Source organism: Sinocyclocheilus rhinocerous, unplaced genomic scaffold (assembly GCF_001515625.1).
Source record: "Sinocyclocheilus rhinocerous isolate Xijiao unplaced genomic scaffold, SAMN03320098_v1.1 scaffold1234, whole genome shotgun sequence".
Taxonomy (NCBI): domain Eukaryota; kingdom Metazoa; phylum Chordata; class Actinopteri; order Cypriniformes; family Cyprinidae; genus Sinocyclocheilus; species Sinocyclocheilus rhinocerous.
Genome location: NW_015656153.1, coordinates 171,387 through 192,332, shown reverse-complemented (window position 1 = coordinate 192,332; position 20,946 = coordinate 171,387). Strand labels below are relative to the sequence as shown.

Sequence of the window (20,946 nt, the reverse complement as noted above, 5' to 3'; positions counted from 1 at the left end):
AGGCTGCTAATATGAGATAGAATGATTGTAATCCTGGGCCTTTTACATTTAAAATATCAGTGCTTTTAAGTAGATAGATAGATAGATAGATAGATGATTGTATATGTGAATACATGAAGGATAAAGGGTATTAATTCAGGAGCCTCAGTGAGAGCACCTTATCTAGGGCTGCTTTCCTGCTCTCTCCCATATGTCTGTTATGCATCGCTCCTGCTGTTTAATCTGCCCAGATTGAGGCCTCTCAACTGTGTCGGATTACGCTCAATGACACACAACTGTTTAGGTGACATACAAACGATTGTTACTCAGGCTCCATAGCCCGAAACACACTATAAAAAAACATTTACAAATTATTCGTTGTAAATAAAACAAATATTGGAGTACTTTTTACAAGAAAATACCTTTTCATATTTTAGTTTAATTCACTGTGTCATTTGCCATTTCTTTGTAATTGTTACAGAAATTTATTAGCAGTTTCTGCGTAAACATTTTTTGTTTTCAGTGCACTGCAAAAGATTTTAACGCAAGTTTGGATTTTAATTACTGTTTGTAAAGATTTATTTTTGGTGTACTGTATTTGAAGTGAAGTGCGGGGGTGGGATCGGGAAAGGTCCTCAAAGCGGGATTCGAACTCGGGACGCCCGTAGTGCAACAGCTCTATATGTCTTTATGCTATAAAATGATACCTTAAACACAGTTAAACCGATGCTGTACATAAAATCTGCTCAAGTAAATTGATGCATTTTATGTTCTCCTTCACTTATGATTTAATTAAAACACACTTGATGTAAAACAGGTTAGTATTGTGCATCTTTTTTTATAATTTGTAGTACATTTTACATGTTACGAAAAAAAGCACATAAGACTACAGTACATTAATGTATAGTTCAAACAATACTGTAGCAGGCTATTTTAATTTACAATATATACATCAATACACTCTATTACAACTTTTTACCACTGAGAGTTTGAAGACGGGGTACTGTACAAAATTCAAATGAAAAGCACGTAAATTCTGTGCTTTCAAAGCTCAGTAGGAGTTCTTGACCAATAATTTTCTGATGACAATATTACTTAATACTGAAATTAGATCATAAATATCCACACATTTATGGTTTTATTCAATTGAGCAATTTTGCAAACAGCACTGAGGAGGCTGCCAACATGATAAAGGAGCCCTATACTTATTCCTAGAATTTTTATGGCTGGAAGAAAAAAAAGCTATTAATCACTGGCATGATGGACTGATGCTGCTATCAAAATACTGAAAATTTCTAAACGGTTTTGACCGTGCTAATGTAAAATAAAATGCAGAGGAACATTGAGAATCAATCAAAAGTCCAGTGCTTTCATGGGATCAGTGCAGGAATATGAGGAAGATAAAACAGCCCAGATATTTTCACACCAAGCCTATATGTTTTGTGGCATTATGAAGGGATGAATTACAGTGCATAATCTAAGAACTCTTTTCCTCTTCTTTTGCATCTAACTGTTCGCTGGACTTCTCCTCTGTCACTGACGTCTCCATTTTGTGCTCTAGTCTCTCAGAGGAAACCGTTCCCAGCACTTTGGCACTGTGCTCCTGTGCTTTTGCCCTGAGAACAGCAATACTGTTCTCCCTCAGTTCCTCTTTGGATATGGGTGACTCTGTCCTCCTTTCCTCAGCCTCGGCGGCTTCATCCGGCTTGGGATTGGTCGGTTTCTGAGTGACATCTGACTTCTCATTTGATTGGACTGCAGCAGTCTCCAAGGACTTCTTGTGCATCCCTGCAAAGAATGGTGGGTATTCGTGTTTAGAAAAGCAGCTGGTGGTAGGAAAACCATCTCGAACTGGAAATAGCAAGAGACAGATTTTAGATTTAGTAACAAAATATGACTAATCTGATCAAAAATAAATGGATAAATAAAAGATGAATACATTAAAAATGCAAGATTATTTTTAGATTTTGTTATTATAATTTAATCATGTAAGTAAATTCCTTGTTATCTAATTATTTATTTATTTACAGGTAGCCAATGAGAGGTGATAGTCAGTTGTAAAATATCATTGGTTAAAGATTTATGTTTATTTATTTTTTATATTTTATTTTGAAGAACAAAAAAAATGCAGAGGGGTTGGTAGCAAAACAAACAAACTGTCAAATTTAAAAAAAAAAAAATTGCCAGGAAAAAAAAAAAAAAAAAAAAAAAGAAGAAGATAAATGTATATACTAACTACAAACACACAGATAAATAAAACAACATAAAATAATAAATATATAATTAGAGGGGTCATATGATGCTGCTAAAAATAACAGTATTTCCTCAGCGACCAGCACAGATCAGCTCTAGGCATGACGAAGCGGATATCGTCCTCTTTTGGAAGACCAAACAAAGTAGTTTCGGTTTCACAACGAAACAGCGTCACACACCATCGACTCTGCTCACTCTAGGCCTCCGGCCTCCGCTCACTCAAGGCTGCGGGCTTGAGAACGGTGCGGCCGGCGGATTCGACGAAGGAGCGGGGCGTGTTAGAACGAGCCGTTTTAGGTAGGCGTGGCTGACTCTTAACTTTTATAAAGAATATCTCTTTGGATTTGAGACTTTAGTCTTTGCAACTTTACAGATCTTCTTTATGCACCAAGAGCTTGTAACACTCCAAAGAGAAAGGAAAAATTGAAATCGCATCATATGACCCCTTTAAGTAATTTATTTATTAGCAATTTTATTATATGACTAAACTTTTTTTAATTTCTAGTTCTTATGTTATTGTAATACAGAAAATGATTGCTCTAAAAAGTGGTAAAATTCTATTTAAAACATTTCAGTAAGATATCTGCTGAATAAAAATATAACATTTAAATTATCAACTGAGAACATTATTGTAAATGTAATCAAATTGCTTACTTTACAGCATGTTTAAATTCATTAAATTCTGCATCGTAGAGATATGATATAAAGTAAACCATGCAGTGTTTATTCATATAACTTGTTGAAACTGAGCAGTGCTGGGTGACAAATGAAATACAGTATTTAGAGTATAAGCAAGGCTGTAAATTATTATAAAAGACAAGATTTAGAGAAGAGTCTATATGAAAACATTCTTGACATTTAATGAAAAATAAATCATTTCCAATTAAAAAAAAAAATTATAGTTATGATTATGGTGAATAAAGATCAATTATTTCTTTAAATAATAAAAAAATAATAATTATCAATCTTAATATCTTCTGGCATACCTAGAAGCCAGGGAGCACAGGAGTCCATGACGCCATCTTTGGCAGACTTCAGTATGGACTCAGGCAGAGGGATGGAGTGACGCACCATGGCACCGTAGAGCCCGTATTCAGCCATCACGCTGCTACGACCCCAACACTTCTCCCGCTTTCTCCACTTGGCCCTCCGATTTTGGAACCACACCTGTCCACAATGAAATGTGATTTGCATATTGGTAAAGATGGTCAAACAGTCCTTCTGAGATATCTTAATGACAGACTCACTTTCATAAGGAAAAGATGCAGTGAGGAGAGTGAGGCTGTCAATCTATCTAACACTGCTGTTCAACTGTGTGTGTGTTTCACTGAAGAAAGATAATCATACAGGTTTGGAACAACATGAAAGTGGGTAAATAATGGCATAATTTTCAGTTTTGGATGAAGTAACACTTTTAATTAGTCTGGAAAAGATAATCGAACAAACAGTTAGCAACTTGCAAATATGTGACCCTGGAGTCATAAGTAGCACGTGTATATTTGTAGCAATAGCCAACATTGTATGGGTCAAAATGATTGATTTTTCTTTTATGCCAAAAATCATTAGGATATTAAGTAAAGATCATGTTCCATTAAGATATTTTGTAAATTTCTTACCGCAAATATATCAAAACTTATTTTTTTGTTTAGTAGCCTACTTCATTTGGACAACTTTAAAAAGGCGATTTTCTCAATAGGCTATTTAGATTTTTTTGCACCCTCAGATTCCAGATTTTCAAATAGTTGTATCTCGGCCAAATATTGTCCTATCATAACAAACCATACATCAATGGAAAGCTTATTTATTCAAAAAATTGACCCATATGACTGGTCCAGGGTTACATAGGGGTCACACAATAACATATGTAATTTACATCTTTTCAATGTGTGCCAATGAAAAGACTCTTTTTTATTCTTAACCAATGATATCGCACAGCTGACTATCACCTCTCATTGGCTCATTGGAATATGATATGTAGTCCTGTCGTAAAATCGAGCGAACAGTTTAAGCTGGCAGGCGCCAGATAGTGTCGATTTAAGCTAAACGACGCGACGCCTGCGGTTGAGTTCTGTCATGACGCGGCGCGGCTCCTCTCCTCCCAGCGCTTAACCAGCACTTGCCCTTCTCTAATTCTAGCTGCTAGCAGAGCTGACGGATGAGAGGAGGAGGGGCTCCCGGGTTCAGAGAGGCCAGACATTGGATGAGAAATTATCAAAACCATTTTCCAATCTTTTCTGGTAATGCCGATGATGATAGCCTTCATTTCATGCAAGATACTTTTTGAGGAGAAATTGGTTATCGGGCGCTCAAAAGAAAGCGGGTGAAGACAGCGATGAGAGACGACCCCAAGGGCACGCACAAGCTGATTGAAAAATAAGTTAATTTCGAGCCCAATCGATGGTGGACAGGCGGGCAAATATCACGGGAAATTAAACGAGCAGGACCCAAGAGAGCAGCGCCATTGACCCGTGCTAATAAATTCAATGTAGTTATTTCATTTAAACTCCCCACATCTCGCCACATCCCTTCCCCTGGAACACGGGAGGCTTTTCTCATTTAACTAATTACACTCGATGAGAAAATTAGATGTTCATTTTACTTTGGATTGAAATAGAATTATTTATTTATTTCCTTATTATTTATTCACCGAGAGGCACCGCAATGAGAAGGGAATTAAAAGGCGTGCCAGCAGATGGATGGTTCAGGTCACACAGTAATCTTCTTCAGACTTGATTGCTTGATTAGGTCGTTAGCGCCTTTCTCTTTCTCTCTCGCTCTCTCTCTCTCACACACACACACACACACACACACACACAAACTCAGAGAGCAAATTGTTTCACATCCACCTGAGGCTGATGAGATATTATCTGTCCGAGATGCTGCATTTGATCGATGTAGTCAGTGTGTGAATTGTACAATGACTTTTAGGGCTTTTTTAAAGGAATTTTGGCTTTTTTTATTTATTTATATATTTTTTATTAAACGTCTTCCAAATTATTACATTAGATATTAAAAGTAATTTCTAGGCGCTCTTTAGTTATAGTCCCGCGGCTCAAATTTGCAATTTGGCACGATTATAGATGATAGGCTACATCTGTTGTCTATAAGACAAAGTTATTTGGGATAGGGCCTATAGCTATTTATAATAAAGTGGTAGGCCTACGTGATGCTATTTGTCATAGCCTACTTTATCGACTGAACTCAGGAAACTAATCGCAAAAAAATCGCGAGCAGAGGTTAAGCTATACTTCCGTGATCGCTCTACTCGCTTTGACAAAAATCTAACTTTTATTAGATATTACTTATTACAGAAACGTTTGATAACATTGTTGAAACATATTCGTACGTATGAAAAAAAATATTAACTTATCTAAAAATCCATAATTAGCGACATGGACTAATTAGAGGGCTCGAACTCCCATAATTCGCACCTTTGATAGCCTATTCACCTGATGTTCAGCTGCAGAAGGTGAATAGGCACAACAGAAATGGTGAATCAAGAAAATAACGACTAACTATTACACCACAAACCACTGGTTAATCCACGCAACATACAACACAGGGTTCACTGCAAACGGAAAAGATACTACACCATTTCTTTTATTTGCACCATTTCCTCAGATAACCACACTGACACCTGAGAACCTTTAGGCGCCCTTTCTAAGGTCAGTTCTCAGAGGAACCAACAAGTTCCGCGCGATTCATCAACAATGCCACGCGGTAGAGGAAAGGTTTTGAGGCACTTCAAAGTTTCTTGAGTAGGCTACCTGAGCATATCTGAGGCACTGAGAGGTTCTCCGAAGGCATCTGAGAAACCTCATCTGGTGCTTCATGTATAACATAAGATACAGTAACAGTTTCTAACATAAGATACAGGAGTGAGTTCCGATTTGGCATAATTTTTTTCGTCTGTCATATTAGACTCAGAGTAGAAATCTATTAACCCAAAATTGATGTTTTATTGCATCCTTAAAATATAATAATTTTAGTCCTGTTCGATTTCCTAATTTTTAGTCTAAATAGGCCTATTCAATTTTAAATCATTTTTAGGCCTAAAACAACATGCTGATAACTTAGTCATATTGTTATAAAAACAGGAAACGCACAAAGCATTTTCCTTAAAAAAAAAAACACACACACGAAAGAAACAAAGAGAAAAAGCTGACGTAGCTAATTCGAGGAATTTTACAGGGCAAGTCTTAACGTAAAAGCAAAATACAATAAAGACCAAGAATATTTTAACTATTTTAACTTTATTTTGTAGGCCTACAACAGTAACAACAAATAGCCTACTCGTCAAATAACAAAAACGGATCACTGAATGCAGTGGCATACAGCAAAATTATTCGTGTAGGCTTTGTATTCAATAAATAAAAAAGAGTGGTTGAAGAGAGCACATTGTCGTTCTCTTATATTCTCATTTAATTCAAAAGGCGAGCGTAAATAGTTCAGTGTTCGCTCTCTACCTGTATTCTGTCCTCGGGCAGCTCGGTTTTCATGGCCAGCATTTCTCTGGCGTACACATCCGGATAATGAGCCTCGTTAAACGCCTTCTCCAGTTCTTCCAGCTGGTAAGATGTAAATATTGTTCTACAAAAGAACAACATTCAATTGTCTTAGGAAATCAATATTAGAAACATCACGCATAAATTGTATTTCAATAACTACTCAAATCGTGTGGACCCTCCGCAAATGTCGAGGCCAGACTACATGTTTTCTTTTAGGTTTTAAAATATAAATACAATTGTGTGTGTGTGTGTTTTATTTTATTATTTTCATATTATTCTTATTATTTCATTTTATTTTTTAATTTGTAGAACTGAACAAATGCTGAAATATTACATATTGATGTATTAATGTAATGTATCAATATAATGTTTATTTCTAAATTTAATTTAACCAATTTTTTCCTATACAATATAATCCAAATGCCTCTTAAAATATAACGATATAAAATACAAATTAGTACAACGACATTGCCATTATTATTATTAGCCTATTAAAAAACTATAGGACTGTATTTTGACTGCCTTTAAAACCTACGAATCTTTCTAATCCATAATTAGCTCTTTTAAAATGGGACAGGGATCTTGGGCATTCTTGCCGCAGTTCGTCTGTTCCTCAAATGTTATTTTCCAGTTGATTTCAAACTGGCCATGACTGCCAAACCATCGAAGCAAACGTTTTAGAGGACTAGAATAATTTGACGCGTTCCTTTTGTTGTTTCGGTTGTTTAATAAAATAATCCTGTAGATTAGCATACTGTAATTTTTACTGTCATTTCACATTAATTTTAGTAGCGTTAAGCCTATACCTGTGTCGTCTCTTTTTTCTCTTCTTGCTCTGGCTCAGTGAAGATTTTGATACTTTCCTTTCACTTGAAGAGACATCCTCTGAATCTGTAACATCGGGGGAAATGTTATTCAAAATGTGAAATATTATATGTTTTGCAACAGTAATAGCCCTTTAATTTTAAAAGCACATTTTTGATGTGGAAATGTTGTTGAGGAAAATTATAACAATTTATCATAAATAATACAATTTAAATAAAACAGGCAACAGGTTGGAGGCTTTTTTTTAAATCACATTTTCATCTTGATAATATAAGAATCGCGACAAGAATAGTAGGCTATAACATGTAGCCTAGATGTTTATTAGGGCCTTCTCCTCCTCAGTTAACAAAAATGACAACGAGAAATCGAATTTCGATTTTCGGGAAATTGAAACATGAATTTCGCAGGTCTGTGTACCTGAGCTGGCGGACTGGTTCGTTTGCAGCGGTCCCACTGTCCTGTTGAGCGGCTGCAGATGGACGTTCTGCGCGTCTGACAGCACCTCAAGAAACGCCGGCTGCCTGTAGAACGATGGAATACCTCCAGGGCCAATTAATCCCATCCCGACCCCAACACCAACACCAGCTGGACCGAGCATCGACCTGCTGGCTAGAAGGTGCGCCCCGGCAGGGAACGAGTCCAGTGTGCTCCGCGGAGCCGAGGACGGCTCTTTATTTAGTCCCAGGATCTCCTGGATGCCGAAGCCCGTGCATTTGGGCGGATGTGTGGTGCTGCTCTTTGACAGATGTGGATTGTTATTTCCCCCGTTCTCAGCGGCACACACTGATTTTGATTTGTTCAAACTTTCCGACAAAACAGCCCCATCCTTTCCTGTCATGGTGCCTCTGAGACTATTCCCTTCTTCACATACGAGTCGGTCCCTTGTGCACAGGCATCCACGGCGCAATACGCATGATCCCTCCTTTTATCCAACAGGTCCATCCCAACAAGGGTCAAAACTCAACAGCCAATCAGCGGCGAGTAAGTGATTTAGAATTCCAGAGGATAGAGGATGCTGCTCTCCCTGTTTTTTATGCATCATGTCATTTCATTCACATCACATTTTGCTTACAATTGTGTTAATCAGACATTTAACCAAAATTAGCAAATACCATGAGATAACTTCGAAATTAAATTTCGAATTAAATGTAGGCTACTCAATTTAAGTAATAATAGTAATAATAATAATAATAACAATCTACATGGTAAAATAAAGGAAATTAGGAAAATGTCTGAAATAGAAAAGGACATCTGGAACCATACAGCACGCATGTATGTCGCCAGCAATGTTAGAATATATATAGAATATATATACAAAATTATTGTGAGGGTGCATCGCCTGATACACCAAATCAAAAAAAAAAACAACAAAAAAAAGTATAAACAGGCAAAACTGACAAATTAGTCATTTTATAAATAATCTGTCTTACAAAACTAATAAATAGTGTAATCATATAAGGCCGAACGTTTGTCACTTAAATAGATTGCTTAGCTAATTTCTGTTGGATGTTGAAGGATTCAGCTGACAGGCTACAGAACCTGTAAGGATTTATAGGCTAATTCTTATCGCTATATATTTCTCTTTTGCAAAAGCTAAAACTCTTTTTAGCCTTAAAATAAAAGGCTTCGATCATAAGTGCAAGGCTCTAAATAATGAATATAAATGGGTCATGATGTCTGAGATTATAAAAAAGAAAACACGTGTCAAGTTCTGAGAATAGCCTATTTACAAATGATTTTGAAAGCGTTTATAAGTGGCATTCCGTTTGATCTTTTTATATTAAAAAAAGGAAAAAAAGGCAACAATATTGAATTTTCAAATTATAATAATTATAAAATTGTAAGACAAAATTGCTTTACTGTTTATTTTAAGATATAGTGGCAAAATTTCATTTTCAAGAGTTTCAGCTTTTTTAACCAAAAAAAAAATCAGAAAACGAAAAACGGGTGTATTTGTCATAATCACATCACCGTAAAATTCTTACAAGAAATTCTAGGAAATCAGCTTAATATAACGCATGTAAAGCGTAACTACATTTGAATATTAAATTGATATTTAATTAATCTTGGTCAACTGGAAGCAGGGGGCCATCACGAAATGTGGGTGTCTAATTTTATTTGTTTACAATAATACAAAGAGTTGTTATATGTTTAATTTAAAAGGGTAAAGGTCATTTAAGGGGGAAAGTCGGTACATATTTTACGTTATTCTGCACTTTCAGAAGAACTGTTGCGTATAAAACATAGTTGCACCCATTTGAACAGACTGCAAAATATAGCTTATTCTAATTACATCCAAGTTTCTTTAATACACCGAGGTCTAATCAGCTATTACTAAATTACAGTGGGATTTTGATTCGTTTTGCAGATAATTTGTGGCACAATTTGGACATCTGGACAGATAATTACTGGGAGATAATTTATGGAAATGAGCAGCGAGCCTCTGATGGAGACAGAGATAATACCAATCTTATCAAAGTGCCATGTGCTGATGCATAAATAAACGTCATGATTCATATACGACACCGGCAGAACGTCAGACCCGAGCGCGCCTGATCTGTGGCTTTTCTGGCTAATTAATAGCTACACCCAACACTAGGAGATGTTTTATCATGCTGAAAAGGCCTGATAATAACCATACCCCGAGTTTTACTAATAAAGGTGCACTGTAATCCTGTTTGAACAGCTTAAAATACAGAAAGACCATGTGATTTGTGGCCTTATGGGACATTATTCAATTACCCATCCATGCTAATTCTTTGTTGGCCTGGCTCCATGGCAATTACATGAGATGATCATCAAAACTGGCAGCCACACAAAAGTAAAGTTTAATCACATATAGGAATATAGCAAACGACTGATCTGCAAATTTAGACAACAAATGCGTAAGCAGTGCGAGAGAATAAAACTTCACGCAAGAGTTTCCGGCCGCGTCGCCTCAAAGCATTAAACCCCGCGCCGCTGAGCAAAATATTACCGCTGCAATTACACAGGCACCAGTTGAAACTAATTAGAAGCCATTAAGTGGAAATTTCATTAAGGGTAATGAAGAAATCAATGTTATCAAGATATGCTAATGACACATCACCCGCTCTAGATAAACCCATCTATTTACAAGGCTTGCGCTCTGTCAAAGCAGCCTGTCAATTACAAACTGCTTCCTGCCCTCTCGTAGCCGCTTCTGCTGTAATCTGTGCAGGGCTTTGTTGTTTATTGTGAAAGGGAAAAAAAAAAAAAACAAAAAACCCCACTCTCCCTCCACGGCTTTTAATAATCCATCTACATATGAAAATGACTGCATCCTGATTTACATGCATAAGAGGACAAACTAATAAGGCCTTATAGATTAAGGAAAGATTTAGTTCAGTCATTCGTGTAGATTGGGTGGCCTATCAAAGACTGGAAGATCTGATGGTAGCAGATTAAAAGGCAAACAGCTGTTGCAAAATTTGTCCCCCCACCACCCTCTCTGAATATTCAGTCTCTTGTGGGCCTATTGCCTACTTATTTTAAGTGAAATCCACCATACAAACACAAAGCAAGCAGTTGAGATACTGAAAAAGCGATTGCGTTAGTCAAACAGATGGATGGCAAATTACACCGCTGCCTTGACCTCCACGAAAAATATGGGACGCAACCCTTGTGTACTTTTTCAAAGCTGCTAAAATGAGAGTTTGTCCAAACTTGTAACAATTACTGTATAATGTGATGAATACAAATAAAGACCTCTCTTATATTGAAATGCTTGACTGCTATTTGTCTTTACGAAGAACTTTCGCTGCTGGAAGGTCACCGCAAGGTAATGAGCTTTGGGATGGGGCTGTATTATAGGGACATTGTATTGCATTAGTCCGGCCCCTACACAGGTTGCTGGTGCTTGATCTTCTCATGCCAGGCAATCTAAATGAAGAATCGCTTGTGCTCTTCTGGTCATAATTCTGTATTTGCAATGTATTGGAAGTGATGAATTGTTTTTAATGTTGCATTTTGTTTTTGTACACCAAGCACACACACACAGTCTGCAGCAGCATAAAGGAGTGTCTCCTAACTGAAACCCCAAAGCCCCACTCATGTTCCCCTTCATCCAGAACCTCTGATATTATACTGGATATTGTTTAGCATTAATTGTATTAACGTGACATTTATTACGATCATTCAATCATTCATTTTTAACATGAAAACAATCACTACTGTGCCTGAAGATACTTATTGCTCCCCCTCACTTTTAGTGACATATCTTAGTTTGTTATATGTTTTTATGGGGCAATTATAGGGAAACATTTTTGAGCAAGACCTAACAGAAAATATATTAATAAATGCAATACAGTTAAGTGATCATTTCTGGTATACCGGTCAAATGTTTTGGGTCAGTAAGATTTTTTTTTTTAAAGAAATCAATACTTTTATTCAGAGTAGACGCATTAAATTGATCAAAAGTGATAGCAAAGACATGTATAATGTCACAAAAGATTTCTATTCCAAATAAATACCGTCCTTTTGAACTCTCTATTCATCAAAGAATCCTGAAAAAATATCCATCCAAGTTTCCATGAAAATGTTAAGCAGTACAACTATTTTCAACATCGAAAAATTTTTTTCTTAAGCACCAAATCAGAATAGAATGATATCTGAAGGATTATATGACACTGAAGACTGGAGTAATGATGCTGAAAATTCAGCTTTGACATTACAGGAATAAATGACATCTTGAAATATATTAACATAGAATACTTTGTTTAAATTGTAAGAATATTTTACAACACTACTGTATTTTTGATCAGCATAAGAGATTTCCTTCAAAAACATAAAAAAATCCTTTGAAAGGTAGTTACGGTATGTTTTAAGAAACATTCCATGTTCGATACAAGTCAAGCTCAATCGATATTGCTTGTGATTACAATTTACCATCCCTCCTTTTCTTTAAAAACAACAAAACTTGCAGTGAGGCACTTAATGGAAGTGAACGGGGCAAACGCGTAATTAAATAACATTAAAATACTCACCGTTTCAAATGTAATGACATGACAACACAATGCCATAAATCCTAAAGCAACAGTAAAAACGCCAAGACAACTTAAACAATAAACAAGTTCTACATAAAGAATCACTGTAGGTGCTTTTATACAATTATAAGCTTTACGTTTCCATTTTTATATCCTCCAAATGTTGGCCTCATTCACTTCCATTGCATCAGCGTAACCTCGGTTTTTGCCGAAAAATTCTTTTTTGTGGTAATCACTATTATGCCACAAGTGCTGTCGACTGAGCTTAACTTGTATTGAACCCAGAATGTTCTTTTAACAAAGCAAACTCAAATATTTATAAAAGTTAAGAAACCTGTGTTGGAGTAAACTGAAGTGTATTTTAAAGTCACTGTTAAGGCTACTGGGAATCTCCTTTTCCTGAGACTAAGGATTTTCAGAGCGGATACTGAGGACAGCAGTCTGATAATGGCAAACACCTTGTGCTGAGTAGGTGGAAAAAAAATGGAAACTGTAGAGTTCTCTCCCTCATGAACCGCTATAAGAGCCCAATGACCCCCTGATGCAGAGAGAGTTTGCTAGCTCCAGTTTTCTCATACAGCTCCCACAATAGCGTGTTTGGAAGCTGCCTGCCGGCATTGCTTAATTAGGCGAGGAGTTGATTAATTTGCACTAATTGACAGCTAATTAAAGGCCTGAGGGCACATCGGATTGACGTTTGTTAGGGCAGCAAGGCCCGTCGAGATCAGGGCAACGGGTTGTTTATGGCTGTGCTGGTGTTTCTGGAGACAGACCCTCTGTGGGGAATGACCCTCATCTTAAGGAGGATGTCTGGACAGGACCTATGACAGGCCGCGACTACTGGCGGGTGCCATTATGTGAACCGCAGCTTCCGTGATGTCAGTTTACTGACCGGTCCGCTCACAACAGTCACTGCACATCACTACTGTCACAATGTATGAGGGCAACAAAGTGTAACGGACGCAATTGTACAGAACCAACAAGTGCAAAGTTCTGTCAAACTTCATGAAGTCTACCAATTAGACTATTAATAGAGCAACAAGAGAACAGAGAACACTCATTCAGCTAGTATGTGAGACTGTTTGCCAAAAGAAAAAGTAAAAAATGTCTGCTAGAGAATAGTCAAGCTTACTTTAATTATTACAGCCAAACCTACACACAGAGAAATAATTTTGTTACTCAAAATTTGGTAACACTTTATTTTGGTGTCCTTGTTACGACGTTACATCTACTTACAGTAATATCAGTAAATTATGCATAATTGACCCTTTGCAAAGACCTGCCCCCCTTAGTTACTGTTGCTAGGACTGACAAGCCATGCCGCTCTCACACCACACATCATGTTCTCACGCAGTGAAAAATACAACGCGGAGCTCAGAGGACACTGACAAACAGAGTCTGTTTCTGATTCGAAATTACATGACAAAAGTAATCCATAATACACATTTTAGGTAGAATACTTTTAGATTATGTTTTACCTAAGTCGTTTATCACATTGATTTAAATAGGATAATATTGTATCATATTGATACAAAAACACAAAGAGTAAGAAAATATATTTCATTCGTTGCAATTAATAACATGAAGTGCATTAATGAAAATAAATCATTTTAGAATAACACAATCAAAATAAAACACTTACTAAAGAAATCAAATATTTAATTTGTTTACCTGCATGTCATGTGACCTTTAATGAACAGAGAACCGCGAACATGCAAATGTGATAATTATTAAAATATTTATTTTAAAATCTCAGGATACTTTAAGTAAATATATTAGGCGAAAGATGTTCACATGATACAAAAAGTTTGGGAATCCATGCCGTACATCTATTGTAAATAATAAATAATGTGAATTTGTGTATTTTAAAATTGGGCATTCTTTGTGTGAATGTCCACAAAATTGGAAAGCTTTCTGAGTGTATACAAGCGGTAGGCTCTTTTAGGAACATTTAAAAGATGAAAAAGAGGGATTAGGGCGAATCAATAAATTATGACTAATTTATTGCTATTGTGTGAATAATATGTAATCATATAATCAATAAAAAAGTAACTGTAGTCTGATTACAAGTGTTTCAAAATGTAATTTATTCTAATTACAAGTACAAAGTCTTAGCTTTCAAATTTTTGAGAAATTCAAACAATAAATACCATTTTGTGGCTCTTTGTCGTGACAGATCACTAATGCACCTCAGTACAAGCGGCACGTGAATCAATTGTCTCTTCATATTTACTTAAAGCACGAAATAAAAATGAATGAACATCAAAAGGTGTTTTATTTCACCCGCGGAAAGACGCCAATACACACCATTTTTCAAATTGAAGTCCACTGAAGTTAATCTAATGTTACTCTCCGGTCTAATTTGTTTGTCTGACAAAATGCCGCATTCTTCATTATGATTGGTCAGATCACCTGTCAGTCAAGCTCCTGCGAAGGGTCAATTACATGCAGCCTTAAACCTACATGTTGTTAATATTACTTACAGTTGTTTGCTCATAAGTTCATTGCTGTCCATTTTTTTCCAGTATTGTGGCCGATTTGCAGATTGTACCTCGAAAATTCTCTGTATTTTCACATTTCCCATTGATTTGTGTGCTCACAGCCAATGGCACTTTTCACTAGGTTTTGTACCATTCTGATTAAGGAAATCTTTAAAAAAAAAAATCTAACTATAAACATTTTTGGTCAAAAGTGACTGAAGAGCACCACAGGGTTAAACTTGCAACAAAAAAGCTTGTTTAGACAGTTCTTCATTATGATTGGTCAGATCACCTGTCAGTCAAGCTCCTGCGAAGGGTCAATTACATGCAGCCTTAAACCTACATGTTGTTAATATTACTTACAGTTGTTTGCTCATAAGTTCATTGCTGTCCATTTTTTTCCAGTATTGTGGCCGATTTGCAGATTGTACCTCGAAAATTCTCTGTATTTTCACATTTCCCATTGATTTGTGTGCTCACAGCCAATGGCACAAAAATCACTAGGTTTTGTACCATTCTGATTAAGGAAATCTTAAAAAAAAAAAATCTAACTATAAACATTTTTGGTCAAAAGTGACTGAAGAGCACCACAGGGTTAAACTTGCAACAAAAAAGCTTGTTTAGACAGTTAAAAAAAACAGGGGCAAATCTGGGTCCTCCAGAGTAGGATCAGACACCAGCAGTAGCTTTGCTAGGGTCTAACTGCAGCTTCCTCGTTCCATGTGAATCAGAAAGACAATTAGGGGCTTATTAGGCACTGGGGGAGAGGCGTACCTCTAAGAATTGGTGGGAGCAGGAGCGAACACTCGCCAACCGCAGCCGAAGCCTCTACGACATCTCCAGCCGAGAACAGTCTTGGCCACTGTCTCACCTAATTACACTCGCCAGAGCGTTCTTTGTTTGCCGTTCAGCATGCCTGTCTGATTCCCTTTTCTCCCGGACCGTTTGCGCCAATGTCCCTGGAAGTGTGCTAATTAGAGAAGAAATGGCCCTAGTAATTATGTCAACTCTTGTTAACAGTGATGACAATGAGCAATATTATTTTTACGCAATGTTTTGTGCTGGGGGCCTTCAAAACTTCCAATTCCCATTAAATAGCAAAAATGGCCTTGCACTGGTGTGGAAGCACTCTCATGTCAAAGCCTTTTACATGTCCGGTGCAAAAGAGGGACGTTAATGGAGCAGTCGATGGAGTGGCACAGGCATGAAGTTATTGCCCTAATTAAAAGTTTGAATGCTACTTCATGAACTCCCTCATTGTTTCATGGAAGCTACTTTTAGGAAACGTCACTGGATGGCCAAGAGGAAGCAAAGCTGCACTAGCTGATGCCAAAAGTGTCTTTAAAATGTTGAAAACCAAAAAAAAATCTAGGAGGGGCATGTAGACAAGAGCACAACCAATTGTACTTTATTTAAACAACACTGTATTTTTATTAAAACAATTGAAGCTGTAATAAACTGTAGAGTGAAAAATAAATACATTTATGAACATTTATTGAAAGGCACACCAATACCCTACCCTTTCTACTCGGCACCTGTCATTTAAAGAAATTAAACGTATATACAAAAAACGATGTGGTGTCATGATGTTTTGACCCCAAATCAGTCGAATATTAGTGAAAGCGTAGCATGCTACTGTTTTCAGCCTTACTAGCTCACAATCAACTGGTAGCTGACCCGACAGGTCAACGATCGCCATCTGGGTCTTCACTTCTTGGGTCTCTCCAAGATGTTCAGGAATTTCCCTCGTGTCATTTCTCGAGCTGGAAAAGGAAAAATGTCAATAGCTTATTGTAATATCAAAGACAGTCTCCAAACCTTATCAGACACAGATTAAAGTAACTTTCCATGGCATATTTTAATCAGGGAGAGTAAATTAAAGTTGTTCTAACGAACTAATTTTTTCATCTTCATTCTCGAAGCTCCACCTACATAATCTACAGGACACTCTCCTGGTCGTTTAGAAATGGAGGTGTAACGGCTATGACCCCTCCTGTGGTCAGGCTGACACAGGCATTGATGAGCTGCTGGGTGTGTTTTTCAGGAAGGAAGTGATGAGTGTGAGGGACAGGGTAAGCCACGGTGTTGGGCGGCAGCTAATGAAATAATGTGGTGGATTGTAATTTAGATGAGCTGCCCTGTGTGGCATCTTAATGACAGGCGCAAGTGTCAGTGGATTCGCCTTCAGCTGTCTATCACTGGATTAAACATGATGCTACCTGGATTCAGATTGTTAAATAAGATTCATATCTTCTCTTCAAATATTTTGATCAAATATTAAAAACACTGGATTTTAAAAGTCAAAGAAATGAGCAAATCAAGAGGATATAAGGTGATAAAACTGAACAAAAACAGGTCTGGGCTCGGTAAGATTATATTTTTGAAAGAAGTCTCTTATGCTCACCAAGGCTGCATTTAATTGATCAAAAATACAGCAAAAGCAGTAATATTGTGAAATAGTATTACAAGTTAAAATAACTATTTTCTATGTTAATATATTTTAAAATGTAATTTATTCCTGTGATTGCAAAGCTGAATTTTCAGCAGCCATTACTGCAGTCTTCAGTGTCACATGATGCTTCAGAAATCATTCTTATATGTTGATTTGGTGCTCAATAAACATTTTTTTTATACTATTATCAGTGTTGAAAACAGTTGTGCTGCTTAATATGTTTATGGAAACTATGATACATTTTTTGAGGATTTTTTTCCATCAATAGATATTTCAAAAGAACAGCATTTGTTTGAAATGTAAGTCTTTTGTAAGATTATAAACGCCTTTACTGTCACTTTTTAATGCAATTTAATGCAAGCTTGCTGTATAAAAATATGTTTCTTTCAATAAATAAAAAATCTTACTGACCCTACAACAGAAAATATATTTAAAATAGTTATATATTTCAAATATATATCAGTACATTAAAAAATTTGTATTTTAATTATTTACATTATTAATATATTTTACTATAGACCTTACTAATATTTTAATATTCTTTTTAATTGACTTTATTTTCATCACACACATACGTTGAATGTAACATGTTGTGTATCATAACCAGTGTTAAATCAAGCTCATCTATAACTAGACAAGCAGAACAAGCACACAAAAATGCAATGATACAATACATTAAAAATGCATTGTACATGAATTAAAGGTTACAAAATACCCACAATAGTATTTTGGGGTAAATTCACAGGAATGAAGAGCAGTTTGATTATTTCTATTTTCCGTGGCATAGGTTCTAACAGTAGACACATGAACACTTGACTCCTGACTATTAGATCCCTGAGAAAGCTATGAGTAAAGCCTGAAATGCAACCTAATCTTCAGTGTATTAATACAACAGATATCACCATTATAAGTGAAACACTTAAATAACGAAAGGCATTATAAGAGAATACAGTCATTAACACTGCATTCACACTGTAAGAGATTAGTGCCTTAAGTGCTTTCCATAAGTGAATGTGTGTCTTAATCCCACGTTTAAAGCCAACGATAGGGCGGCTAAAGCTTTGTTAAATGGGCCACTGGTTTCTGGAGGGGTCCACAAACAGGGGGAAAGAGCTTCGTCATAGCTGAACTAACAACCCCATTCTAACTCTTACTACCCCTCTCCCAATCTCCCTCACATTTTCTGTCCAAAACAATACAGGAGTCTGTCTGGCTAAGCATTCTCCCATGAGATCCCTTCACCAGAGTGCACCCCTCTGATCCACTCATTAATTAGATTTCCATTTATCCTCAATTCCCGTCAGAGCAGAAGGGAAATGATTTGCATTGAGTGAGTTAGATTAAAAAGGGGAGTGTAGAGGGTCCTGCCAGCTAGCCTCGTTCAAACACACACACACACACACAAAGACAAGTATGAGCATTTACACACAAGCACAAAGCTGGTGCTGTCACTGGACGGGGCAGATCAATACTGATTAGCAGGAGTTAGAGATTTGTTTAGTTGATTAGAAAGGTCAATTACTAATTCTGTACTTGGTTAATCATCAGCTTGTTGCTGGTGACATCCATACTAAATGGCATATTATGGATTCCAGAGGCCATATTATCTTCTTGATGTTGTATGTTCACTCATTAATATTTGAATGAAGCAAATATGCTTCATGATGAGTTAATAGGCAAAACAACGTTAACACAGGTAAGCTGATACATGAGCAGAATTAAAAGTGTTACAAACTGTAATGTAATGTCTGGTTGCTTTAAAATAATGTTTTCTTTGAAAATTAAAAGATTTAGATATTTTTATTAAAAGATAAATATATACACATCTATACACATTTATGATAAATATATATACACATCTGTATGTTAAATTGTACATGTTATATACTGTAATATAATAATATAATATGTAATATACTCTAATTACAAGTACTTAATATTTGGAATATGATTACATAATCCAGATTACATGTAATCTATAATTTTTAACTAAAATGTAGTTAAAATATATAATAAAATATAAAATATAGTTAATAAATAACATGCATCATAAAGCATGTATTACATATTATTATATTATATTAAATACAATAATATATCATTAATACATGTATAATTTAAGGTATATGTATGTATGTATATGGCATTATTTATTAATATATTAATATACAGTGGGGAAAATATTTATTTGATCCCCTGCTGATTTTGTAAGTTTGCCCACTTACAAAGAAATGATTTGGAGCTTAAAGGGTTAGTTCACCCAAAAATGAAAATTTTGTCATTAATTACTCGCCCTCATGTCGTTCCACACCCCTAAGACCTTCGTTCATCTTCAGAACACAAATTAAGATATTTTTGATCAAATCCGATGGCTCAGAGAGGCCTCCATTGACAGCAACGCCACCCAAACTTTCAAGATCCATAAAGGTACTAAAGACGTTGTTAAAACAGTCGACGTGACTACAGTGGTTCTACAATAATTTTATGAAGCGACGAGAATACTTTGTGTGCAAAAACAAAACAAAAATAATAACTTTATTCAGCAATCTCTTCTCTTCCCTGTCATTATTCTTACGCGGTTAACGCAGTAAGCACAGTGAAGGCTTCTGTGTTCAACGTTCGAACACCGGCTCATTATTGGGCAAAGCTGCACATGTGAGCCTCCATGACCTTAATGTGCTTCTTCTTGAGCCACTCCTTTGTTGCCTTGGCGGTATGTTTCGGGTCATTGTCATGCTGGAAGACCCATCCAAGACCCATCTTCTGTGTTCTGGCTGAGGGAAGGAGGCTCTCTTCCAAGATTTTACAGTACATGGCCCCGTCCATTTGCCCTTCAATGTAGTGAAGTCGTCCTGTACCCTTAGCAGAAAAACAGCCCCAAATCATAATGTTTCCACCTCCGTGCTTGACTGTAGGGATGGTGTTCTTGGGGTCATAGTCAGCATTTCTCTCCCTCCAAACACGGCGAGTTGAGTTAATGCCAAATAGCTCAATTTTGGTCTCATCTGACTTCTGCACCAAATACTAAATCATGTTTTGCTTGGGGATCAAATACTTATTTCACTCATTGAAATGCAAATCAATTTCTAACCTTTATATAATGTGTTTTTTCTGGATTTTTTGGTTGATATTCTGTCTCTATCAGTTAAAATAAACCTACCATAAAAATTACAGACCCTTAATTTCTTTGTAAGTGGGCAAACTTCCAAAATCAGCAGGGGATCAAATAAATATTTTCCCCACTGTAATAAATAGATTAATAAATTTATATAATATTAGGATGAGTAATTTAACATTATAGATGTAAAATTACATAATATATAATATAACGCAACACTTTTGTTTTTGCCCCCATTTTTCATGAGCTGAACTCAAAGATCTAAGACTTTTTCTATGTACACAAAAGGCCTATTTCTCTCAAATATTGTTCACAAATCTGTCTAAAT

General features: G+C 36.2%; 2 protein-coding genes across 3 annotated transcripts in view; both read right to left on the bottom strand.

Annotated features, from left to right (window-relative positions):
• Window positions 1-816: 816 nt before the first annotated feature.
• vsx2 (visual system homeobox 2) lies at window positions 817-8,661 on the bottom strand. 2 transcript variants are annotated; one of them, XM_016526862.1, is made up of 5 exons: window positions 7,983-8,661; window positions 7,547-7,631; window positions 6,699-6,822; window positions 3,219-3,399; window positions 817-1,830 (listed from the first exon to the last, which is right to left on the bottom strand). In XM_016526862.1, exons 1-5 carry the CDS (start codon window positions 8,401-8,403, stop codon window positions 1,457-1,459), a joined length of 1,185 nt encoding a protein of 394 aa, XP_016382348.1. In that variant the 5' UTR covers window positions 8,404-8,661; the 3' UTR covers window positions 817-1,456. The 2 variants fall into 2 exon arrangements, with proteins under 2 accessions (XP_016382348.1, XP_016382349.1); XM_016526863.1 differs by having other exon boundaries at window positions 817-1,767.
• Window positions 8,662-16,459: 7,798 nt separating this feature from the next.
• The window catches only part of lin52 (lin-52 DREAM MuvB core complex component), a 14,813-nt gene continuing 10,326 nt past the window's right edge, over window positions 16,460-20,946 (bottom strand). The window contains exon 6 of the mRNA XM_016526861.1: window positions 16,460-16,811. Within this exon, the coding sequence (XP_016382347.1) occupies window positions 16,756-16,811 (56 nt within the window). The 3' untranslated portion in view covers window positions 16,460-16,755. The remainder of the gene's footprint in view (window positions 16,812-20,946) is intronic.

Bases quoted from the DNA above. Each gene is read 5' to 3' on its own strand.
- vsx2 (XM_016526862.1), bottom strand. From the start codon at position 8,403: ATGACAGGAAAGGATGGGGCTGTTTTGTCGGAAAGTTTGAACAAATCA. The intron at 7,632-7,982 runs GTACACAGACCT...CCGATGTTACAG, and splicing joins GAACCAGTCCGCCAGCTCAG to ATTCAGAGGATGTCTCTTCA. The intron at 3,400-6,698 runs GTAGAGAGCGAA...CATTGTGGACAG, and splicing joins TGCCCGAGGACAGAATACAG to GTGTGGTTCCAAAATCGGAG.